Source organism: Solanum verrucosum, unplaced genomic scaffold (genome assembly GCF_900185275.1).
Source record: "Solanum verrucosum unplaced genomic scaffold, falcon-dt-bn FXZP01000236.1, whole genome shotgun sequence".
In the NCBI taxonomy this organism is placed as follows: Eukaryota; Viridiplantae; Streptophyta; class Magnoliopsida; order Solanales; family Solanaceae; genus Solanum; species Solanum verrucosum.
In genome coordinates, this window is record NW_026020806.1 from 198,880 (window position 1) to 226,126 (window position 27,247).

At 32.6% G+C, this 27,247-nt stretch overlaps 1 protein-coding gene and 1 pseudogene across 1 annotated transcript; both read left to right on the forward strand.

The window, feature by feature from the left end:
• The first annotated feature begins 3,342 nt into the window (after positions 1-3,342).
• LOC125813157 (loganic acid O-methyltransferase-like) lies at positions 3,343-5,454 on the forward strand (annotated as a pseudogene).
• Positions 5,455-16,515: 11,061 nt separating this feature from the next.
• Positions 16,516-27,018, forward strand: LOC125813186 (loganic acid O-methyltransferase-like). Its single transcript, XM_049492671.1, has 3 exons — positions 16,516-16,584; positions 26,214-26,336; positions 26,680-27,018. The coding sequence occupies exons 1-3, from the start codon at positions 16,516-16,518 to the stop codon at positions 27,016-27,018; spliced, it is 531 nt and encodes a 176-aa protein (XP_049348628.1).
• Positions 27,019-27,247: the final 229 nt, after the last annotated feature.

Sequence of the window (27,247 nt, forward strand, 5' to 3'; positions counted from 1 at the left end):
TTGTAATATGTGTTTAGGGTAATGAGGCTTGGTGATGATGAAAATGGTCATCTCCTCATTATTTGTGTGAACATGTCATTTGCATTGTTCTGAGACATGGTTGTGACAAGTGTTATGTGCATTGAGCAAGAATAAGAAAATAAAGAGGATGTACCATTTCGAGGGACGTATCGCGCGCCGCGATGGATACTATATTTCGAGGGACGTGTCGCGCGCCGCGACGGATACTATATTTCGAGGGACGTATCGCGCGCCGCGATGGTTACTATTATCAAGGGTCGTATCGCGCGCCGCGATGGATGCATGGACAGATATGTCCCCTATGGGTCCCGGACTGAGAGACAACGGGTGTGTATCACTAGGTCAGACATGCATCACTATACTTGACATTGCATTTCATTGCATTGCACTTCTTTATTATTAGTGAACTTGATCTTGTATGTTGCTGATCTTGTGAGTGCCTTTCTATGGAACTTGTGACTGATGAATTATGAGCTTGTTGTTGAAGATATGCAATTGTTAGAGTGTTGTTGTTGAGGATATGGAACTATTGTTGTTGTTGAGGATATGCAATTGTTAGAGTGTTGTGTTGAGCTATGTGCTTTGTAAATTGTGAACTGTTAGGTTAGGTTGGTTTTATACAGATTGTAGTTGTGAAGGTTCGGTTGGAGTGTAAGGAGTACATGTATTCTATCCCCTTAGCTCGTGTTTAGAGGTTTACTTGCTGAGTACCGTGTGGTTTGGTACTCACCCCTTGCTTCTACAAATTTTTGTAGGTTACGAGCCTGGATTTTTGTGGTACTTGTTATTCTCTTCTTTTCCGAGGCTTCGTGGAGATTTGTGAGGTAGTTGTTTGTCAACTCAACAGACCTTCTTACTCATGTTTATGATCTTGTTCTACTCTAGAAACAATGTCATATGAGACTTGTGTTGTTCTTTTGAATCAGTTGTAATACTTTAGAGGCTTGTACACGTGATAACCAGATTTTGGGGGTATATTTGAGTTTATTATAAAATTTCCGCATTTTATTGTAATGGTTGAGTTTTAGGCTGACTTGCTTGGTGGTTTAAGACGAGTGCCATCACGTCCATTTTTGGGTCGTGACATGAACTAATTATTTAGACGTTCGAAGTTTGACTATCTTATTTTGATTAAAATGTCCTTTTTCGTGTAATTAATTAACAAAGAAAAATTATGTATACTTAGTTTCTTTAATTTTAAATATTTCTACATGTTTAAAATGTTAGTATGATATAAATTAGACATTTTTTTAAAGTTGAAGTCGCAAATTTTCTTTTATATGACAAAAAAATTATGAGCATCAATTTATCATACTGTAAAATATCAAAATCGAACTTAAAAATACCAAATAAAAGTGACATTAAATATTTTTTATAGTGGTAAATTATCATTATATTTTGTTTTCAATATATATATATATATATATTTTTTTTTTTTTTTTATTTTTTTTATTTTTTATTTTTTTAATTTATTATTTTTTTTAATGGTTATATGTGGATAATTTTTACCAAAATTTTCAAACTGTCGGCCATATAAAGTTAAAATTCTATATAAGCAAGTTTACTTTGAAAAACAAAAAATGTGCATCAAGTAGCCAAATTTTCTTTTAATACATCAGCCTACCGTTTAAAGATTCTAGAATCTTTAAATGTGACATGCATATTGTGTGGAGCATTTCCATTTACCTAGTAGATTAGGTTTATATGGACTATTATCAACTTATTTGGTTCACATATTAGTTATCATTCGTACGATGATTATTCTTATATATGAATAGTAATGAATCATGACCAAATGTGTAGATTATAACTTTTGGTTATTGGACTATGTCACGACCCAGACCGTCGTGATTGACACCCACACTAACCATCCGGTGGGAGAACCACTACTACAACCCAAACTAAGCAACTAAACCAAAACTAAGGCAATTAAGTTACGGAAGCAAGTTAATTAACTAAACAAATGCGGAATTAACAACCCCTAGAACCTGAAAGTCAATGTACCAAAACTCTACTAATGACAAGTCTAAGAACAAGGGGTACGACCCCAAAACTAAACGACACCTTAAACAAATAGTCTGAGTCCGAAAATAGTGGACTTAAACAAGAGAGATTCATGGCAGCCCGAAGGAACTGACTCACCCTTGAATCCGGTCACGCTCAATAGTCACCAAGCTGAGGTCTATCAATAGCCGCCTGAAGATGCCCTGTACTCAACAAAAATAAGAGCAAGTGTAGTATCAGTACACAACCACATTGTACTGGTAGGATCACACGGCTATCCCACTAAGTGAAACATATTTAAGTAATTACAACGATATAACCATATAACATACCGAATATCAACAACATTGATTAACACAATCTTCATAGCATAAGAGAACCACACCACAGCCACTCTTAAAGTCCACTTGTGCAATGCATGAATGAAGTCTCATTCCCTCACTCACACTAAGTAGAACTCTTTGAGAAGTCATAAGTCATAGTCCATGTTCATGTTCATAACAATAAGTCAATATATTACAATTCAATGGTCCTCTCATGGAACCCAAACACAAAATTTTCAAATTATCGGTCATATAAAATTAAAACTAGATCTATATAAGCAAGTTTACTTTGAAAAACAAAAAATGTGCATCAAGTAGCCAAATTTTCTTTTAATACATCAACAAATCATTTAATTTGGCTTCAATTAATATTTATATATTTTTATTTTTATTTTTATTTATACATAAATAAATATGTGTTCTATGTGATATTTTTGTTAGGTATTTTCCTTGAGTTTTTTTTTTTTTTATACCACAAATAGGTTTTTCTTTTTCTAAAAGGAAAACATAAAATTTCGTATTTGGCTAGTCTTTTTCTCGTAGAAAAATGTTTAGGTCTCTATATATAGAGGTTCGTTCCTTCTAACTTAATCAACATTTACAATGTCGTCTTAGGGGTTTTGAGAGTTTTGGTTAGGGAGGAGAATTTGTGGGACATAAGTGATGAATTATTACTTGTGAACCTCCTTGTATTCCGAGTGAATTGGTTGACGTTATTTCTAGCTATATTTTGTACTCTCATAATTATATAGTGAGTTGTTCATCTCATCTTGTGGATATAAGTCGATTGACCAAACCACGTTAAATCTTTGTGTCTTATGTTCTATCTCTTGTTTGTCTTCTTGCCAGATATATAATGTCAAATTAAAATATATACTATCTATATACTATATCTTTCCTTTTAATGAAATTGTGTGGACATGGATTTAAAGAATGCAAAGTCCATATATATAAGATTACATTATGAGTGAAGAGAACACATATTTGAGCAAAAATGACAACATCTTTCCCCATGAATGCTGGTGATGGTGTTTACAGCTACTCCAAAAACTCCCATTTGCAGGTATTGATCTCTAGTATATACTATACATAAGCACATATTCTTGTAAAAAAATCAAGTTCATACGTGAGGGGCGTGTTAAGAATATATTTTTAAATAATAAAAGTGCATTATCCAACTTATATCAAGCACATATTTTTGTACAAAAAATTCTTTTGTGAGTGAATGTTAAACTCTAAACTAAGAATTCATCAAGAACAATGTTGGATTATGCCAATTTAATTCCTGTCTGTGGCAAGGTCCACGAGGGGGCTGGGTGGCCTATAATATTGGAGTCATGATCAAACATGGATCTTGCTTAGCTTGATGGACTTAATTAAGAAATAAAGTTATGCCTTTGATATTAGCTATATTTTTTGACATGCGTGATTGTAAATGTTTGATCCCAATAAGTAGTATAGTCAAGATCATTGTTCGATTCCCAAGAGCATCATGATGCATGAGGCAGGTGTTGGGAGGAGGCCTGTTGGGTAACACCAACATCTGGCCTATGACAAGGCCTTCGAGTGGGTTGGGATGGCCCCGGATGGAGTTATGATAGAATGTGATGTTTACTTGGTGTTAATTAATAAATAAAGTTGTGTCCATGTTATTAGCTAAAACTTTTGGCATGCTAGTAAACATTTGATCCTAACAAGCCATACAACAATTATTTGTATAGTTATTGAACTTATCCACAGTAAAAGTAAAACACAATTTTATATCACACTAAATTGATTGTAGTTTACCCACTATAATAGTAAAATAAGTAACTTTACATGTTATAACACAAACATCCATAAATATTTTTTGTCGTCACATTAAAGTAACTGAACTTTTCTATTAACATGACTATATATGTAGAAAGAAATGATAGATGGTGCAAAGGAGATGGTGAGAGATGCAATTATTCGAAAGCTTAACATCAAGATTATATTATCTTCTTCAAACACATTACTTATTGCAGAGTTGGGATGTTCTGTTGGACCAAATACTTTTAGTGCAATGCAATATATTGTAGAAGCTCTAAAGGACAAATATTTATTAAACCAAGACCAAGTCATAAATTTTACTAATAATATTCCTGAATTTCAAATATTTTTCAACGATCATGTCACTAATGATTTCAATATCCTCTTTCAATCACTATCCTCTGATCGATCCTACTATGCATATGGAGTTCCAGGATCTTTTTATGGTAGGTTATTTCCATTGCGATCTATACATTTTGTACATTCTTCTTCCGGTATAAATTGGTTATCCAAGATTCCAAAAGAATTGGTAGATGAGAAATCCCCAGCATGGAATAAGGGATTGATTCACTATGTTGATGCAACAAATGTTGAAGTAGTGAATGCTTATTTTTGCTCAATTTGAAAAGGACATGGAAATATTCTTTAAAGTAAGAGCTGAGGAGATTGTTCAAGGAGGAATGATGGTGCTTATCACAGCATTTTCGGGTTATATACGTCTCATTAGATTTTTTGGTTCTAGTCTTATGGATTTGGTGAACGAGGTAATCTCGATTTCATTTTATATGACAATGTTTTTCCTTTTGGTTTTCTTTGATCATGTGTATTATGATAATCACTTTAGTTGGTATTTACGATATTAAATATGAAAAACACTTTTTTCAAATAGATTAAATTAAATAGAAAATATATTCACATAAATTGAAACAACGCCGAGCATACATTTGTAATTGATGTTTCTTTTCTTTTGCCATAGGGAAAGCTAGATGAATCTCTAGTTGACTCATTCAATTTGCCATTGTATTATCCCTCTCCTCAAGAAATGACTAAAGTAGTGGAGAAAAATGGACTTTTTAGTATTGAGAGAATGGAGTTGATAAATATCAAATCAAATCTTGTGGATGAGGCTGATGCAAAAACTTTAATGACAAGTCTAAGAAGTTCTATAGAAGGAGTTATAATCAGTCATTTTGGAAGTAAAATAGCAGAAGAAGCTTGTGCAAGAACAATTCTCAAAAGTGAAAAAATTTCAGAATGGATGAAAGTTAATAATGAGAAACCAAGCATATTATTTGTTGCTTTGAAGCGTAAATGAATTTCTATATAATTTAGGTCTATGGAGAGATGATGTGACACATCTCGTAGACCAATACTATGTTTTGCCTAATGTTTTTGGATTTTCTTCATTTGTTTCACTTTTATAAGAATGTATTCTTGTGATTTTGAAACAAAAAGAGGCTAAGTACTATATGCTTTTACTAATCTTATCAACTTTTAAGACAAAAAAATACCTTCTACATAAAAAGTCTTAACTTATAATTTCTAACTTATAAATGATAAGTAATAAATTCATCTGAACAGACTCTTAAGTAATCAATTAATTATATGCATTATATAACATTCCATGTACTCATCGTGTAATAATCTATTCATTACTATTATTCATCATATAAATAATCTTGCATCATAATTCATACGTATAACTAGTATTTGAATCAAACGATCCGACATCAAATTTATCAGTTTGTTTCAAATGTGTTCATGATAGCTAAAGAAATATCTAAAAATAACCATAAAGTCCAAGTCATGTTACAGTTTATGACAAATGCATATTTATTATTTAGGTTATAAATAGACCTATAGTTACTGAATTAATAGGAAATCTTAAAGCTATTTTTATTTAATTTTGAAAATATCACATGACTTAAAAATTACCCCATATTTACTGAATTAAAAGAAAATCGATCTGTCTATATTTGATTCAAAAGAGACAATAGCACACCATGCTAATAATATCTTTGATTCTATCAACCCAACGAAAAAGCAAAGTAGGGCTGATAGCCAGCTTTATTGATTATCAAATATATGGAATTGTGTGGATAATTATAACTTTGAATTATTGGAGATATATTTATTTTCTTCTTATATTACAATTTGTCTGCACTTTTCCCTATTTCAATTATTACATGACTTGGACTTTTCTATCATGAATTTGAATTTTGAAAGGTCCATACTATGATTGGATATTTCCTAATTTTAAACAATTAGATGTGACATGCATATTGTATGGAGCGTTTCCATTTACCGACTTATTTGGTTCACATACTAGTTATCATACGTACTATTTATAATGCATGCTTATTTTTGTACAATGAATAATAATGAATGAATAAATGTGTGGATTATAACTTTTGGTTATTGGACTATTGGAGATATTTTTTCTTCTTCTTATGTTACAAACTTGTTTACACTTATCCCAATTTCAACTGTAACATGATTTTGAAGTTTGAAGAGTCCATACACAATAACAATTATACTAAGATACTCAATAAAATTTTATAATGTACTCGATGACTTTTCCTACTTTGAAACTAAAGTGAGTAATAATAACATTGCTTATCCTTGCTAATATCTTATATTATGCTTTCGTAGCGAATTAAACAGCTTTGTAAATATAAATTTTTTTTACTTGTTATGTAGTTTGAATGAGAAAATTTGTGATTCCATGAAGAGAAAGTGGACCATGTAGTTCTAAAAATTAAAGTATGTATTCAATAAAGCTGAGGAAATTGTTCATGGAGGAATGATAGTGCTTATTACACCATTTTCAAGTTATGTACGTCTCATGAAATTCTTTGGAACTAGTCTTACGGATTTGGTGAATGAGGTAAGTAAATATTTTAAGTTTAAGTTATATATATCGTCACTTTAAAAAAAAAATTACTCCATAGGCTAACCTAAAGGCAAGGGTGGACTTGCCATTATATTAAAGTTATCGGTTCGACATAACATTGGCTCAGATTCGATATTATATTTGTGATAAGAAATTCATTTAAAATGTATAAATAACATATCTCGCATCAGGTTATTATCTTTTCATCTTACACCGTAACTAGTAGCTAAGTCGTGATATATTTTAGAAGATAAGTTTGTAAGTATATCTTTTGCTCAGACCTTGTATATATGTTCAGAATTTCATTAAACATAAATAAGTAATAAATGTAATTGAGATTTATTTATTTTTTTCCACAGGGAAAGTTAGACGAGTCTTTAGTTGACTCATTCAAATTGCCAATGTATTTTCCATCTGTTGAAGACATGACTAAAGTGGTGGAGAAAAATGATTGTTTTAGCATTGAGAAAATAGAGTTAGCATATCCTCAATCAAAGCTTGTGGATAAGGCTGATGCAAAGACTTTAATGATAAACCTAAGAGCTGTTTTAGAAGGACTTTTAATCAATCATTTTGGAAGTGAAATAGCAAAAGAGGCTTGTGAAAGGACTATACTCAAAAGTGAAGAAATTTCAGCATAGATGAAAGCTAATTATGAAAAATCATGTCAATTATTTGTCGCTTTGAAGCGTAAATGAATTTCTAAAAGAAATCTATATATTATATAATTCATATTTGTGGAGATGATGTGACACGTCTCATATGTCAAGTTTTATGTTTTTCCTAATATTTTTTTTTATTTTCCCTCATTTGTTTCACTTTATGTTATCTATAAAGAAAATTAAAAAAAAGTCTCTTTATTAACTTCCTTTTTCTTTTTTCTTTTTTGCCTAAAATTTAATTTGATAAATTAAAGATATATTTCACAATCACAATAATTTGATATTTTATCTCCTCCCTAAAAAATTAAAAATATATCTCAAAGATATCATTAAAATGATGTGGAAACGACAAGAAGACCAAACAAGAAATGGCCTCCATTTGGGACCTAATGGAATATGAGAGCCGGATAAAAAGGCTCGTTTGATCGGAGAATAAGTTATTATGAGATTAATTATTGTAGAATTATTATCACATTGGAATAAAATAATACTATAAATATGGAATAAGTAATTCTGCAAGTTTATTCCAATTAAATATGTGATAAATATATTCTAAAATTAATTATTCCTCAACTTTTCATAATTTCTAGCAATATTCAAAATTAAAAAAATTCATAAACTACGCCCCCCCCCGGTAAGGATAACATCAGCATAAGTAACACATGTGCCAAACAATTATTTTATTATTTATATATTTCATGATGATAATGCTAGGGTTTTGATAGGAAGGCCTATATATATATACTACAAGCATAGGTGAATTTATAGCTAAAATATGAGATACTTGAATTCGTATTTTTTGATAAAATTATATATATATTTATATATATATATATATATATATTTAAAAATTGACTTTTTTTTTTATGATGCTATATTATAAGAAGGCTAAATAACTTATCTTAAATATACTAGGGGTTAATTCTCATTTAGTAATTTTTTTAATGATACATCCATTTTAAAAATTATAATTCGTCTCTATCGAGACATGTTTTCAAAGAAATAATAATTAATATATACTCTTCAAATTGATTTACTTTTCAAAAATAATGTACTAACAAATTTGAAAATGACTACTCATCGTACATTATTTTTTTCCCCAGACAAGTATTGTCATTTTCTTTTGTTTATTAGTCGGTCGTGGTACGAAATATATTGATTCAATTAATTCAAATTTATGCGGTTTATATAATTTATTTAAAGAATATTATAGTCTCAAATTCGTGGGTTAGCGTGTATTTAAATTCTTTATATAATCTTGAGTAATTCTCATTTTTTAAGTAAACTTTTAGGGTTGAAATAGATTTAAGAATTATTTATTTAATATCGTTTGGGCCCATCCCAATTAATTATTTACTTAACGTTGAGAATGCACTTAAACTCTTTATATAATTATAAACGATCCTCACATCTTGAATAAATTAACTTATGAGGTTAAATAAGACTCAAAGTCCATTTCTTTAATAAGGGAGATAGAGATAAATCAAGCTAAAGTTTTGAATTTATAAATTCTTAATTTTAAACAATGTCTGAATTATGAATAAATCATTTCTAAAGCATATATTATATAATTCAGGTCTATAAAGAGATAATGTGACATATCTCGCCGGTCAAGTACTATGTTTTGCCTAATATTTTTGGATTTTCCTCATTTGTTTCACTTTATGTTCTCTACAAAGAAAATTAAAAAGTGTCTTTGTTAATTTTTCTAAATTGGCCTCCCTTTATTGCTCCTTTTTTCCCCAGTAATAACTAATTTTTACCCTTTCCTCATTAATTGTCCTTTTAACTTTCTTATTTTTCGCTTAAAATTTACGCTAAAAAATTCAAAATCCTTTTCCAAGAATGTCTTCTTGTGATTTTTGAAACAATAAGAGGCCAAGAACAATGTTTTTCCTAATCTTATCAACTTTTAAGATAAAAAAATACCCTCCACGTGAAACATCTCAACTTATAACTTTTAAGATAAAAAAATACCTTCCACGTAAAGAATCTTTAACTTATAACTTTTAGCCTATAAGTGATAAGTTATAATTAAATTCACTCGAGTAGACTCTAAGTAATCAACTAATCATATGCATTATATAACATTGTTAACATCCCATGTACCATTATATATTCACTGTCTAATAAAATCCATGCATTTTTATAAAAAAAAACTATGTGCCTTTCTAAAATAAAAAAATAAAATAAAATAATAATAATAATTTATCACGGTATAGTGGTTCTATATTAATGAATAAAATTACAAAGCTACGTGGAGCTTAAGCTCGACCCATTCCAGTAGCTGCTTCACAAAAACTAAAGTTCTGACAAAAACTATACAAGTTTTGCACAAATTTACAAGTCCAATGTGCTAGACAAAATTAGCTATAATATCTCAACTGGATCAATTCTATACAAAATAATTCTTCCTCTGCTTATGCCTTAGGGACTCCATTTGTATGAGATCAAGTTTATAAGGTCCGATGGCTATCAATAGTAGGTGAGCATGTATAAAAATAAACAATTCCTCATTTGTAATACTTGCTCCATTTTGCCAAGACATCTGCAACTTGGTTGACTTCCCTGTAGCAATGTGTAACCTCAGAAGCAATAAAATCCATGCATTATTATTCATCGTATAAAATATCTTGCATCATAATTTATATGTATAACTAGTATGTGAGCCAAAAGATGGCACATCTAATTCATCAGTTTGTTTCAAATGTGTTCATGATAGGTAGGGAAATATCTAAATATAACCATAAAGTCAAAGTCATGTTACAGTTTATGACAATATCTAATATATCCAATAATTTATTCTACAAATTTTGTCCACACAAATTCCAATTATCGTTTCATTGAAATCATCCTTGGACATATAATCAATCAATATCAACCAACATAGTATTTTTTATTTTTACTTATCTAACTTTTAATTCTATAACTATCAACCAATAACATAAAAAATTTGATCGTCCAAAAGATATTTATAGATAAGTGTTTGATGTTAGGCTATAAATATACTTAATTGTAGGGCCTAAAGGCCAAAATTCATAACTAGGTTTTACTATTTGATAGACTTTAGAATATTCAATAATGAGAGAAAAAATAGAAAGGGAAATAAAAAAGGTAAATATAAGAGTAATGATATATATATATATAAATTTGGGACCCTAAAATATTTAGGGTCCCAAGTGATTGTGCTTTAGTGGCCTTATGGTCGAGACGATTCTGCTTAATTGTAATGAAGAACATAAATAAAATAAAGAAATCATAAATCGGTATTTTGTGTTTAAATGGTACTAAAAAATAGAGTTAAAGGGTTAATTTTTTTTTTTTTTTTTTTTTTAAAATAAATTGTTTTTGTCTTTCACTCCCTTAGAAAAAGTGTGATGCACACATTATGCCACATTACTTATAAGATGTGTCTAAATGAAACATGAAAATTGAAGTTGAAGGATTAAAGTGAAATAAGGTTGAATTGGAGTGCCAAAATCAAATTTAGGAACACATTTAAGGGTCTGCATATGTGTTTGGCTAATTTGTATTTATATTTGTGTAGGATATGTATGGATATAAAATGGCAAAAAAATGTGCGGATTAGATATTGTTGTTGTAGGTAAAAAGAATATTACAAAGAAGTAAAACACAACATAGAATATTGATTTAAAAAAAGCTTAACTTTTATAGTTAAATGTTATTATAAAGGTGATTGTTATTATGTTATTGAGAGCTAGATCTGAATGTATTTATATACATAATCTACTTTTGTCAAGAATCCAATAAATTATCGGAGGTGGTCCACTTTTTTAATAATGGTTTAAACATTGGAAATTTGGCTATCTTATTTTGATTAGAGTATCCTTTTTCGTGTAATTAAGTAACAAAGAAAATTGTTTGTACTTTCTTAGTTTCTTTAATTTTAAATATTTTTATATGGTTAAGGTGTTAGTATGATATAATTTAGAAATTCTTAAAAATCAAAGTCACAAATTCTTTATTATATGACGAACAAATTATAATTTTTAATTTATCATACTGTAAAATAACAAAATCAAACTTTATGAGTACCAAATCATACTAAATAAAATTGACATTAGAAAATTTTCATACTATTAAATTGTTCGGTATATTTTATTTTCAAGATAAAAATCTCTTTTTTATGAATTTTTTTTTTAGCCACCAAAATTATCTCACTGGCGGCAATATAAAGTTAAACTCTATATAGGCACGTGCATCAAATAGCCAAATTTTGACATGATATATAAATATACTGCTTAATTTGATCTTAATGAATATTTATATTTTTTAATTATATATATAAGTAGATATTTGTGTTTGTATGACGTTCTGTGTCACCGTGTGTTATTTCAAGTAGGGTATATATATTTATTAATTTAGTTTTATACAAATTAAAGTGTTTATTCATACATATTCTAAATTGAAGAACCTAAATAACAATTGAGGGAAAATTAAAAAAAAATACGCTTATATATTATACCTTTCCTTTTATTTTGAATTGGGTGGACAATAACATTATTATTTGGTTTCTTCTCTTTTACAACTTTTTTGCACTTATCATAAATTTGACATGATGAATAGGATTTTTCAATTTATTTTTAGTCATATTTTTGACAATGAATGATTTATTATGTGATGAATAATAATGTAAGAATTGTTATATAACGAATAACAACAGTACATGAAATTAGTTAATTACTTGAACGAAATTTCTGTTTTCAATATTTTATTAATTAGAAAAATTATATAAATATACAATTTAATATATTATACTTTTTAAAATTTACTATCATTTTAAAAAATTACAACAATCCACTCTCAGATACATCCTGTGACATCTTGCAAGTTGGGGACTAGGAAGAAGCTTAAAAAACTTGGAAATAGTCTTTTTGGAAAGAATTAAAAATCTGGAAAATTTGGCTAAGTATTGGAAATAATGAATTTTTGGCCAACTTTGAACAGTTATAACTCCTAGCTCAGGATGATCTAGGTGTGGTTCCAGTTATGGTTGCAAAGTTCGTGGATTGGTCTTTCCAACGCCATCGAGTTTGCTTGTTTCTGAGTTCGTATGAGCGAGTTATGCCCTTTGAAAGTTGGGCAGTTGACAGGGAATCCGTCCGGAAATTGTAAGGGTATTTTGGTATTTTCCCTAGCCTTGTCTTTGGATATATATTAAGGTGTAAGACTGATTTTTGATCAGTTTTTCTTTTTTTTAAAAAGAGTAAGAGTTAGGGTTCTTGAGAGAAAAGGAGAGAAAGGAGAAGAAGAAGCAAACTTATAAAGATCGTCGTGGTTTTTCTTCGGGAGTGATCCCTATTAAGGTATGTGAGTTCAAAGTGTTGGGTTGGTTCTTTCCCCCACACGCCAAGCTCGTTTAATTTCGAGAAAAGATTGATTATGTTTGATTGAAGTTGTTGGTTGGAATTGTTGAAGTTGTAGTTGTGTTGTGTTGTAGTTCTTGTTGGTTTGGTGTATGTTTCCGTTGGTGTTTTTGAGTTGAATCTATTGTATGTTGAGAGGTTTATGATTTTAAGTGCTTGGGGCTGGAAACTTTGATGTGTAGAAGGTTTAGAGTTGGAGAAAACTAAGGAGAAAAGTTGGTTTTCGGGGAAAAAGAGTGGGGCGTCGTGCCTGTCAGCGCGCCCCAAGAGGGGTTCTGAACTTTCCCCCTTGGGGCGGCACGCCCCTCAGTGCGCCAGCAGGTCCCCTCTGAAGTTTTTGGTTTGGCGCTCCGCGCCTCTCAGAGCACCAAGAGCGCCAAGTTTTCCCATTCTTTCCCCACTTTCTCATACATGTTCCTAGGTGTTGTACCTATGTTCCCTAGTTGTTTCCAACACTCCAAGGTACGTTTAAACGTCAAGAACTCGTCCATAACACGTGATCAAACACCTTGAATTAATGATTCCAATTCAAGGAGAGTTAGTTTCCAAGTCAAGTGAAGTTAAGAGTTGAGTTAGAAGTTAAAGAAGGGAGTCAAATCAAGTCTTTAAAGCTTTCCAAGAGTCTTTGTTGAATGTTTTAACTTCATTTTAAGGATCAAGTTTCAAGTTAAGTCAAGAGTTTAAAGTTGAGTTCATTTCTTAAAAGTTATTAGGGAACTATGTATTCCCAAAGAAGTTTCCAAATGTTTTTACATTTGAGTAAGAAAGGAACTATGATTCCAAAAGAGCCTTTGGGCTAGTTTTCAAGAAAAAGGAACATTGTTTCCAAGTGAGCCTTTGGGCAAAGTTTTGAGTAATTATCTCAAATAAAGAAAGATGTGTTTAAAACACTTATGAGCTAAAGCATTTTTGGGAGTAGTCTTGAGCACCGAATTGGGGACACGAGTTCATATAAACTCAACTCTCCATAAGAACCATGCGCCAACAAGGGAGTTAACGGGTCATACTTTTTAGATGAATCCGTAAAGTTAAGCTAGTGGATGCACTTAGTAAAGATAGCTTCCTATATCACGGCAAGGTATATGATGGTCCTTGGGCAACGTGAGGTAAAACGTTGTATTACCACTAGGGCTCATAGTGGTGATTGTCGGTTAAAGAATCTCCCACTAAAGTTATATTACTTTTATATAAGTAAAGTTGAGTTGTTATTGTTTTATCTTTAACAAGCTAAGTTGTTTACACTATTTTACAAGCTTTATATATTGCATGTGTCTTATTGCTTTATATATTGAGTTCAGTTATTCATGAGTTGAACAGAGCCAAGGTAAGAGTTCTTTTGTACTTCTCCCAAGCTTAAGTTGTGGTTTAGCTTTCCAGCTCGCATACTCGTACATTCAATGTACTGATGCCAGTTGGCCTGCATCTTATTATGATGCAGACATAGGTACCCAGGGCCAGCATCCGGTTCACCGTTGATCCAGTTGATTACTTCATAGTCAATGGTGAGCCTCTTTGCATTCCGGAGGACTCGATTATTTTGTTCTCTTAGTTTTGTTTTATTAGGATATTGTGGGGTCTGTCCTAACATTCATCTCAGTATTATAGAGGCTTCATAGACAGTCAGTCAGTTGGTTTTGAGTCTCTCATCTATGTATATATGTAAATATTCGATTTTGGGACTCGAGTTGCCTTTTTGGCCAGATTTTTATCAGTTAGGTTGTTTTATAACCTTGCATAGTGAGCCAGAAGGTCCCCTCTGAAGTTTTTGGTTTGGCGCTCCGCGCCTCTCAGAGCGCCAAGAGAGCTAAGTTTTCCCATTCTTTCTCCACTTTCTCATACATGTTCCTAGGTGTTGTACCTATGTTCCCTAGTTGTTTCCAACACTCCAAGGTACGTTTAAACGTCAAGAACTAGTCCATAACATGTGATCAAACACCTTGAATTAATGATTCAAATTTAAGGAGAGTTAGTTTCCAAGTCAAGTGAAGTTAAGAGTTGAGTTAGAAGTTAAAGAAGGGACTCAAAACAAGTCTTTAAAGCTTTCCAAGAGTCTTTGTTGAATGTTTTAACTTCATTTTAAGGCTCAAGTTTCAAGTTAAGTCAAGAGTTTAAAGTTGAGTTCATTTCTCAAAAGTTATTAGGGAACTATGTATTCCCAAAGAAGTTTCCAAATGTTTTTACATTTGAGTAAGAAAGGAACTATGATTCCAAAAGAGCCTCTGGGCTAGTTTCCAAGAAAAAGGAACATTGTTTCCAAGTGAGCTTTCGGGCAAAGTTTTGAGTAATTATCTCAAATAAAGAAAGATGTGTTTAAAACACTTATGAGCTAAAGTATTTTTGGGAGTAGTCTTGAGCACCGAATTGGGGACACGAGTTCATATAAACTCAACTCTCCATAAGAACCATGCACCAACATGGGAGTTAACGGGTCATACTTTTTAGATGAATCTGTAAAGTTAAGCTAGTGGATGCACTTAGTAAAGATAGCTTCCTATATCACGGCAAGGTATAGGATGGTGCTTGGGCAACGTGAGGTAAAATGTTGTATCACCACTAGGGCTCATAGTGGTTATTGTCGGTTAAAGAAAATCCCACTAAAGTTATATTACTTTTATATAAGTCAAGTTGAGTTGTTATTGTTTTATCTTTAACAAGATAAGTTGTTTACACTATTTTACAAGCTTTATATATTGCATGTGTCTTATTGCTTTATATATTGAGTTCAGTTATTCATGAGTTGAACAGAGCCAAGGTAAGAGTTCATTTGTACTCCTCCCAAGCTTAAGTTGTGATTTAGCTTTCCAGCTCGCATACTCGTACATTCAATGTACTGATGTCAGTTGGCTTGCATCTTATTATGATGCAGACAAAGGTACCCAGGGCCAGCATTCGGTTCGCCGTTGATCCAGTTGAGTACTTCAGAGTCAGTGGTGAGCCTCTTTGCATTCCGGATGACTCGATTATTTTGTTCTCTTAGTTTTATTTTATTAGGATGTTGTGGGGTCTGTCCCAACATTCATCTCAGTATTATAGATGCTTGATAGACAGTCATTCAGTTGGTTTTGAGTCTCTCATCTATGTATATATGTAAATATTCGACTTTGGGACTCAAGTTACCATTTTGGCCAGATTTTTATCAGTTAGGTTGTTTTATAACCTTGCATTGCATTGAATTGTTGTTGAGTTAAGTTTCCGCTGAGTTAGGAAAGCCAGGCCAATGGTTCGCTTGTTGGCCAGCAATGGTCTTCGAGTGCCGGCCACGTCCAGGGTGTAGGCACGGGGCGTGACACATCCCTTTCAATTCTCATTATGAATTATGTTCATAGTTATGTATCCGATGTAACTATATATTCATGTGACATGGAGTTAAACAGTGCAAAATCCACCTATATAAGATCACATTATGAGTGAATGAGAAAACACATTAAGCCAAAATGACAAGATCTTTCCCCATGAATGCTGGTGATGGTTTTTATAGCTACTCCAAAAACTCCCATTTGCAGGTATTGATCTCATATATATTAGTTTAACATATTATAACAAATTATCTAATTTTTGTTTTTAATCCAACTTATATCAAGCATATTTTCTTGTACAAAAATTAGTTTGTGAGTGTAAATGTTAAACTCAATCAAGAATTCATCAAGCATTATGTTGGATAATGTCAATTTTCTTCTTGTGGCGAGGACCATGAGGGGGTTGGGTTGGCCAGATTGGATTTATGATTGAAAATTGGAGCTTAATTGATGGAATTCATTAAGAAATAAAGTTGTGCCCTTGATATTAGCTATAATTTTTGTCATGGTGGTAAGCGCTAGATTCTTACAAGTGGTATCAGCCAAGATCATATGATTCGATTTTCAAGAGCAAAAAGATGCATAAGGCAGGTGTTGGGAGGAGGATTGTTGGGTAATACCAACATCTTGCCTATGGTGAGGCCCACGAGTGGGCTAGGGTGGCCTCAATTGGAGTCATGATAGAACGTGATGTTTGCTTGGATTTAGTTAAGAAATAAAGTCGTGTCTATGCTATTAGCTAAAACTTTTGGCATGCTATACAAACAAGCCATACACCAATTATATGTGTATAGTTACCGACTTATCCACTATGACAGTTAAACACGACTATATATCACACTAAATTGATTATATTTTACACACTATAATAGTAACATAAGTAACTTTATCCGTTGTTACACAAACATCAATAAATATTTTTGTTATCATACTAAAGTAACTGAAACTTTTCTATCAACGTGACTTTATTGTTATAATTGCACGCAGAAAGAAATAATAGATGGTGTAAAGGAGTGTATCGACCCGAGAGCACCCCCTAGCCGTTAACTTTCGTGATCATCTAAAAAGTATGATCCGAGAAATCCCATGTTTGGCTACATGGCTCTTAGGGAGAGTTGAGTTAATATGAACTCGTGTCCCCAATTCGGTGCTCAAGACTACTCCCAAAAATACTTTAGCTCATTAGTGTTTTAAACACATATTTCTTTAGTTGAGATAATTACTCAAAACTTAGCCCAAAGGCTCTTGAAAACTCTTTCTAAAAACAACAAATCAAAACCATATTTTTAATATGATCATTGATGACTCGGGATATTCATTCTTCTTAAACATTGATGGTATATCTAGAGACCATATTGTTTAAACATTGATGACATACTCGATTTTTCATACTAATCATGTTTTAGAAACTCTTTCGCAAAACTCATTGTCACGCCCCGAGCCTACACCCTGGACGTGGCCGGCACTCGAAGACCATTTCTGGTCCCCAAGCGAACCCTCATCCTGGCTGACTCCAAGCGGAATACTAACTTAAGCATACAAGAGCTTAAAACTGAATAAGAGTTTATAAACTCAACTTTATAAATCTTTAACTCAAAAGAAAACTCTGTATAATAGAATATATATACAACTCGCCATAAAAGGCAACTTTAGTCTTCAAAACATTTAACAAAATAAATGAAGAGACTTCTGAAACTCTATTGTCTATCTATGAAGCCTCTAACTGATAAAGATGGAAGCCGGGACAAGACCCACGACCTCCTAACAACTGATACAACTGAAAGGTAAATGAAATCCTCCGGAAGCAAAGAGGCTTGTCATAGCTAACTGGAACTCCCGGATGTATCAACGAATCTCCTGTTGATGATCCTGAATACCTGTGTCTACATCATAAAAAGATGCAGGCCAAATGGCTCAGTACGTGGAATGTACGAGTATGTAAGCTAGAAAGCTAAACAACATAGGCTAGAAGAAAAACTGGAATAAATTGAATAACTTACCTATTTTCAAACTTTCTCAACTCAAGGAATACCCAAAACTACTCAAACTTACTCAACTCAGAAGATAGATACTGGACTCAGAGACAGATACTCAACTCAAAGATAGATACTCAACTCAAAGATAGATACTCAACTCAAGATAGATACTCAACTCAAGGATATATACTTAACTCAAGATATATACTTAACTCAAAGATACTTAACTCAAGGATACTCGACTCTTGAATAACTGAACTCAACCTGACTGACTTCTTTCAATATAAGGCAATTTAAAACAAGTGCGATATAAAGAAAGACTGTTTAAAACATGCTATAAACTCTGAGTGTATACAAGGATACAATAAGCCTGAGATGTATATAAAAATACAATTGAACTGATGTATATAAAATACAATAATTTCTGTGTATGAAAATACAATAACTGCTGTGGGAGTTTCTCTAACCGACAACCATCACATAAGAGCTATAGTGATGATACAGCGATCGACCTCACGCTGCCAGAGCATCTTATACCCGGCCAAAGGTATAAGACCTGAACTGCCTAATGGATCCACTAGTCTAATCTGAAAAGGATTCATCTAAAAAGTATGATCCTTTTCTACCCATGGTGGCTAACATGGTTCTATGGGGGCTGTGGGTTCTTTGAACGCTCCCCCAATTCGGTGCTCGATACTACTCCCAAAAATGTACTGGCTCTTATGTTTTTAAAACATATTTATTCCTGCTGATATGAGATAATTACTCAAAAACTAGCCCGAAGGCTCTTTTGGAAATCTCAGTTTCCAACCTTGTTTAAATGTAAAAACATTTCTTTAAAACTTCTTTGGGAATACATAGTTCCCTAATAACTTTGAGAAATGAACTCAACTCTTTACTCTTTACTTTACTTGAAACTCGATACTTTGACTCAACTTGAAACTCTTTACTCAACTTGAAACTCTTAACTTGGAACTCTTCATTCTTTACTTAACTTGAGCCTTAAAATGAAGTTAAAACGATCAATGAAGACTCTTGGAAAACCTTAAAGACTTGTTTTGACTTACTTACTTCTAAGCTTGACTTCACTTGACTTGGAAACTAACTTCACTTGACTTTGAAACTAACTTCACTTGACTTGGAAACTAACTTCATTTGACTTTGAAACTAACTTCACTTGACTTGGAAACTAACTTCACTTGATTTGGAAACTAACTTCACTTGACTTTGAAACTAACTTCACTTGACTTTGAAACTAACTTCACTTGACTTGTAGTTTTACTTGACTTTTGGAAGTACCTTGGAGTGTTGGAAACAACTAGGAAACATAGGTATAATACCTAGGAACATGTATAAAAAAAGAAATGGTGAATGAAAGGGAAGGATTGGTGTCCTTGGCACTAGGAGAGGTGCAACAGCCCAGCCCCTTTTTCCCCAAAAATCCGACTTTTTCCCCTTGTTTCTTTCCAATTCTAAACCCTCTCAACCTCAAGGTTTCAGCAGCAACACTTAGAATCATAAAGACCCTTATTATACAATAGATTCAACTCAAAAATCACAGCCAGAAATCTGTACTAAATCAGCAAGAACTTCAACACAACACCACTACAACTTCAACAACCAATAAATCTTCTCTTGGAATTAAAAACGAGTTGGTGTGTGGGGGTATGAACCAACCAACACTAAGGATCATAAAATCCCTCAATATACAATAGGTCACAACTCAAATACACAGCCCAATCCTGTCCCACAACCAACAATAACTTCAACAACACAACTAACAACATCAACAACAACTAACAACTTCAACAACAAATCCAATCTCTTCTCAAATCATAAAAACGAGCTTGGTATGTGGGGGGAAAGGATAAACCCACACTAAAGACTCACATACCTGATTAGGGATCACCCCCGACAAAAATCCACGACGATCCTTAGCTTCTTCTTCTCTTTCTCCTCTTGTTTTCCTCTTCTTTCTCTCTTATCTTCCAAGCCCTAACTCTCACTCTTACTCTCACTCTTTAAAATGGGACAAAAATGATCCAAACATCAGTCTAACACCTCAATATAACCCAAAGAAAAGATTAGGGAAAAGACCAAAATACCCTTAAAATTTTCGGACTAAACAAACTGCACTGTGCGACTGTGCCAACAACCCAACTTCCAAAGGGCATAAGTCACTCATACGAACTCGGAATCAGGCAAACTCGGCGGCGTTGGAAAGATCATTCCAAGGGCTTTCCAGACATAACTGGAAATTCGCCTAAATCATTTTGAGCTAGGAGATACGACTGCTCAAAGTTGACCAAAAACTCACTTTTTTTTCCATAGCCAAATTTTCCAAATTCTTTCCAAAATGACTATTTCCAATTCAACTCTTCTTGGAACTCAATGTGCTACACCTAGGGACCTTAACTTAACACTCAAGAAATTTTTTATTCCTCGGTAAAATCCCACTCCACATGAAGGACGGCTCGAGTCTTAGTTCGAAAAATTCTCTGGGGTGTTACAGATAATATTACATATGAATGTTTAGTTGAATAGTAACTATTACCAAATGTGATAAAATTTATTGGTAAATTATTAATTATAACTTATATTTGAATAGTTGGTAAATTTATCAATTAAAGTTAAACTTTTTGGTAAAACAATGTCTAGTGTTGAGGCTTTCATATTCAGTTTGTGTCGTTAGGTGTTTTAACTTTTAAATTTTAGACAAAAATTGACTTTGGTCAATATTTTTGGTAAACGTGCTCAGATTAGAACTCTGTCAGTGTCATTAGCTTCGGAAGGTCATTTTTGATCTAACAGAAAGGTTGGTTCAAGTTTTGAGGCTTCCATTTTTTTTTTGTGCCGTTAGGTGTTTTAAATCTTATGTTTTGGCCAAAATTTGACTTTGGTCAATATTTTTGTGAACGTGCTCAGATGAGAATTCTATCAGGGTAATTAACTCCAAAGGTAATTTTTTATCTAATAGGATGGTTGGTTCGGGTTTTGAGGCTTTCATTTTTAGTGTGTGCCGTTAGGTGTTTTAACTTATAAATTTTGGCCAAAATTTAACTTCGGTCAATATATTTGATAAACGTGCTAAGATGAGAATTTCGTCAGTGCAATTAGATGCGAAAGGTCATTTTTGATGTAATAAGATAGAGGGTTCGGGTTTTGAGGCTTCCATTTTTAGTTTGTGTCGTTAGGCATTTTAACTTTTAAGTTTTGTCCAAAATTTCACTTTCGTCAATATTTTTGGTAATCGTGCTCGAATTGAAATTTTGTCACCGCGGTTAGCCATATAAGTTCAGTTTTGGTCTCATAGGATGGTTGGTTCGGATTTTGAGACTTTTATTTTCAGTTTGTGTCGTTAAGCTTTTTAACTTTTAACTTTTGGCTAAAATTTGAATTAGGTCAATTATTTTGGGAAACATGCTCAAATTTGAATTTCGTCAGCGCGGTTAGCTCTGGAAGGTCATTTTTCGTCCTACAAGATGATTGGTTTGGATTTTGAGCTTTTCATATTCAGTTTGTACCGTTAGGCGTTTTAACTTTTAACTTTTGGCCAAAATTTGACTTTGCTTAACATTTTTTGTAAACGTGCTCTGATGAGAATTTCGTCGGCACGATTAGCTTTGGAAGGTCATTTTTATATCTAATAGGATGGTTGGTTCAGGTTTTGAGGCTTCCATTTTCAGTTTCTGTTGTTAGGCATTTTAACTTTTAAATTTTGGCCAAAATTTAGATTTGGTCAATATTTTTGGTAAACGTGCTCAAATTAAAAATTTTGATATAATAATATGTGTCATATTGAGATTAATTTAACTTGTTATCATAGATTTTACATTGTTTCATTCAAATATGATTTATAAAATTGATATTAATATTTTTTTATTTATATTCGTGCTCTTAGATTTTTAAATGCAATAAATTAATAAATATTGGAAAAATTACAGAAATCCCACCTTTTAGTTTACTTATTACCATTATCCCCTATAAGTTTTACAAATCTCCAAAATCCTTCATTTTCATGCATCAGATTAGTGTATCTCGCGCATCAGATTAATGTATCAGCACATCAGATTAGTGTATCTCGCTCATCAGATTAGTGTATCATGTATAAAATGTACATCAGATTAGTGTATCAATATGTATAAAATGTAATGTATCTTACTTAACGATTAATGTATCTCGCGCATCTGATTAATGTATCAACGCTTATATTATTGTATCCGTTTGAGAGATTTCTGTAATTATAAACTTTTAAGGGATAAATTGTAATTTTGCCTTAAAAGTATGTGATTTCTATAATTTTCCCATAAATATTTTACTATTGGATAATCATTCAGTTAATGATATTTTGAACATATTGTCAATCAATTACTAACCTAACATTGAACTTAATTGAATGATATATTACCAACAAACTAACAATCAATTAGTAAATTTATTAGAAAAACAAAAAATCATACTAACGTTTTTAAAATTTATTACCAACAAGGGTTGTGGTGGAGTGGTAAGTACTCCTTCATCCTTAACCAAGAGATCTCAGGTTCAATTCCCCTTGGGTACGGAGTCGCCTTGAATGATATATTACCAACAAACTAACAATATTAGTAAATTTATTAGAAAAACAAATAACCACACTAACGTATTTAAAATGTATTACCAACAAGGGTTGTTGTGGAGTGGTAAGTACTCCTTCATCCTTAACCAAGAGGTCTGAGGTTCGATTCCCCTTGGGTACGGAGTCGCCTTTGTTAGGGAGCGCTTTATAACTCCCCAATGTGGGACTTCCCGGCGTGAATCCAGATTTAGTCTGGCTGCGGTGTGGGACTTCCCGGCGTGAATTCGAATTTAGTCGGGTTGCGGTGTGGGTACCGGACACCGGATGGGAAACCAAAAAAAAAAAGTATTTAAAATTTATTGGTAAATTACCAACATAAATGAAATGACCCAAAAAGTTCTTAAAAATGTGCTTCGGAAGTTACCGGAAACTTGTTTAGCTATATAAAAAAAAAATCCGTTTCGTTTTTCAAAAATCCGACTTCATATTCTTGTTTAGGGGGTCAAATTGAGTGGGAAATGGGTCTAACCCAAATTTTAGAGCAACCGTATCAAAATCCGAAATTTCCAAGTGAAGCCTTTTTTGAGGGTCTAATTTGGAGGGTCATATCTCCTAGCACACAAATTATTGGGTGGCCAATAACATATCCATGGAAAGCCCTTTGAGTTAGCTACCTAACGCACTTCGTTTCACCTCATTCGGAGTTCGGACGAAGAAGTTATGCCCATTTTCGTAAAATCTGTCCGGCAAGAAAGACAATTTCCAGTGAGCATTTTTACTGTTCACCCGCCTCATTTTTTTTCTAAGTGTTGGACCATTTTTCCAAAGGGCATATGTTATTTCCTATATACCATTAGTTCAATTCCCATCTCTAAAACATTTCCCAAAACACCTCTCCCATACTTTGACACATTTTCTCTCAAGTTCTCTCAAGAACCCTAATCCAAAACCTTCCTCAAGATTGAAGAGACTCTTGCTCCAAGTTCCAAGCTTCCATTGAAGACACTCTCAAGACCTTCATAAAAACTCAAGGTATGTGGTGTTGAACTCATGGGTCCTTCCACCCATAGTGCCTAGACTCTATTCTACTCACTAATTCATGGTTTAAGTTAAGATTCATAAATTAGTCTTGTTCTTTGTAATAATTTCCTGCACATTGAATTTTAAACATGAAAAGTGATTGTTTTGAGCATGTTGTGACTCTAGAACTTGAACCTAAATTTGGAATGGATGTGGAGATTTTCATGTGGTATTGTGGGTGTTAAAAAGGTGTTGTTGTAGGTTGTTCACTGGTTTGGCTGCATAATTACTACCCTATTTTCCATGTTCTTTGATTCCATTACATGCCTTCAAGGTGTTTGACAAAATGTCTAACTATGGAGAATTGATGAATCGATGCTTTAAAGCTTGAGCTATGAGATGTATGGAAATCCAGAGATGTGTTGATGACAAACTAAGCTTGTGTATATGTTCATTCCATACGTGAGATTGCATTAGAGCCTAATGGGAATTTCCTATATAAAGTGTTGCATGACCATGCCCGGTCCGGGGGAAAAGAACTGAACAACCATGTGAGAGGTTTATATCTCACCACCTAGGATGCTTGGGGTGTGACCAACATCAACCATGTGAGAGGTTTATATCTCACCACCTAGGATGCTTGGGGTGTGACCAACATCAACCATGTGAGGGGTTTATACCTTGCCACCAGGGTGTCCGGGTCTGTACGACATCCCCCATCCTAAGTTGGGGTTATAGATTGGTTGGATCATGCATACACATATGATATCTACTATTAGTATAGATTTACTTAAACATGTTTTGACTTCACTTTGATCATGCATCCTCATATTGTTATTCATAATGCCTATGAAACTATTTCTTGTATTTCGATTGTGTCCTTGTCTATTGTTGTGTTGCACCCCGCATACTTAGTACATTCCAAGTACTAACGCATATTTTGCCTACATGATGTCACCATGTAGGGACCGGAGCTACTCTTGATCCTTCTCTCCATTCACGTGGCTAGTACGGTGCTTATCCGAGTTGTTGGTTAGTCCTCAATGATTCAAGGGCTATGTTATGTTTCCTACTCCTATGTTTTGAGACTTTAGCTTGCAATTGTATTTTGACTATGAGGGGAGCCGGTAGTATGTCATGGCCCCGTCCTATCTATGTATGTAGAGGTGTGCGTTGGACAAGTATTTTGTAAATGAGCTTGACTCTTGTTCTATGATGTCATTTTGAAATGGTTTGCCCTTAGTCCCTATTTCCCGTTAATTAATGTTGAATGTACTTCCGCGACCGATGAAGTGTGATGACAAGTTTGAGAGGCTTGTTTGGGGTTCCTTCGGGTTCCTCATTCGCCATGTCACGTCTAGGCCCTAGGCTTGGGTCGTGACAATAAATTTACTATAATTACCGACGTATTACCAACGGAATCGAATAATGAAGAAAAAAATTTACTAACTCCTTTTCAATTCTTTAGTAAAGGTACTAACGATATACTAACCAAAAATTAGTTGGTGAATTTACCAACGGAAATTTCAGGGCCATGTTTCAAAATTTTGTAAGAACATCTTTGGGTGTTTACCAACTGAATTTTGGTTGGTAAGTTTACCAACAAATTAAAATCGGTTGGTAATATTTACCGACGAGCCTTTTAGCAACGGATTAATATAAGTTGGCATTTGGTTAGTAACTCAATTTGCCAACCAATTTGATCAATTTACCAACGAATTTTTTTGTTGGTAATTGAGATTCCTTTGTAGTGCTATGATTGGATATTTCCTAATTTTAGACAATTAGATGTGACATGCATATTGTGTGGAGCGTTTCCATTTACCGACTTATTTGGTTCACATACTAGTTATCATACATACTATTTATAATGCATGCTTATTTTTGTACAATGAATAATAATGAATGAATAAATGTGTGGATTATAACTTTTGGTTATTGGACTATTGGAGATATTTTTTTCTCTTCTTATGTTACAAACTTGTTTACACTTATCCCAATTTCAACTGTAACATGATTTTGAAGTTTGAAGAGTCCATACACAATAACAATTATACTAAGATACTCAATAAAATTTTATAATGTACTCGATGACTTTTCCTACTTTGAAATTAAAGTGAGTAATAATAACATTGCTTATCCTTGCTAATATCTTATATTATGCTTTACATAGCGAATTAAACAGCTTTGTAAATATAAAAAAAAATTACTTGTTATGTAGTTTGAATGAGAAAATTTGTGATTCCATGAAGAGAAAGTGCACCATGTAGTTCTAAAAATTAAAGTATGTATTCAATAGAGCTGAGGAAATTGTTCATGGAGGAATGATAGTGCTTATTACACCATTTTCAAGTTATGTACGTCTCATGAAATTCTTTGGCACTAGTCTTACGGATTTGGTGAATGAGGTAAGTAAATATTTTGAGTTTAAGTTATATATATCGTCACTTTTTAAAAAAATTACTCCATAGGCTAACCTAAAGGCAAGGGTCGACTTGCCATTATATTAAAGTTATGGGTTCGACATAACATTGGCTCAGATTCGATATTATATTTGTGATAAGAAATTCATTTAAAATGTATAAATAACATATCTCACATCAAGTTATTATCTTTTCATCTTACACCGTAACTAGTATGCTAAGTCGTGACATATTTTAGAAGATAAGTTTGTAAGTATATATTTGGCTCATACCTTGTATATATGTTCAGAATTTCATTAAACATAAATAAGTAATAAATGTAATTGAGGGAAAGTTAGATGAGTCTTTAGTTGACTCATTCAATTTGCCAATGTATTTTCCATCTGTTGAAGACATGACTAAAGTGGTGGAGAAAAATGATTGTTTTAGCATTGAGAAAATAGAGTTAACATATCCTCAATCAAAGCTTGTGGATGAGGCTGATGCAAAGACTTTAATGATAAACCTAAGAGCTGTTTTAGAAGGACTTTTAATCAATCATTTTGGAAGTGAAATAGCAAAAGAGGCTTGTGAAAGGACTATACTCAAAAGTGAAGAAATTTCAGCATGGACGAAAGCTAATTATGAAAAATCATGTCAATTATTTGTCGCTTTGAAGCGTAAATGAATTTCTAAAAAAAATCTATATATTATATAATTCATATTTGTGGAGAGATGATGTGACATGTCTCATATGTCAAGTTTTTTGTTTTTCCTAAATTTTTTTTTATTTTCCCTCATTTGTTTCACTTTATGTTATCTATAAAGAAATTTTTTAAAAGGTCTCTTTATTAACTTCCTTTTTCTTTTTTCTTTTTTCTTTTTTGCCTAAAATTTAATTTGATAAATTAAAGATA

Coding starts and splice junctions, on each gene's coding strand:
- LOC125813186 (XM_049492671.1), top strand. CDS start 16,516: ATGACAAGATCTTTCCCCATGAATGCTGGTGATGGTTTTTATAGCTAC. Junction 16,585..26,213: donor CCAAAAACTCCCATTTGCAG/GTATTGATCTCA, acceptor TAAAAATTAAAG/TATGTATTCAATAGAGCTGA. Junction 26,337..26,679: donor TTACGGATTTGGTGAATGAG/GTAAGTAAATAT, acceptor AATGTAATTGAG/GGAAAGTTAGATGAGTCTTT.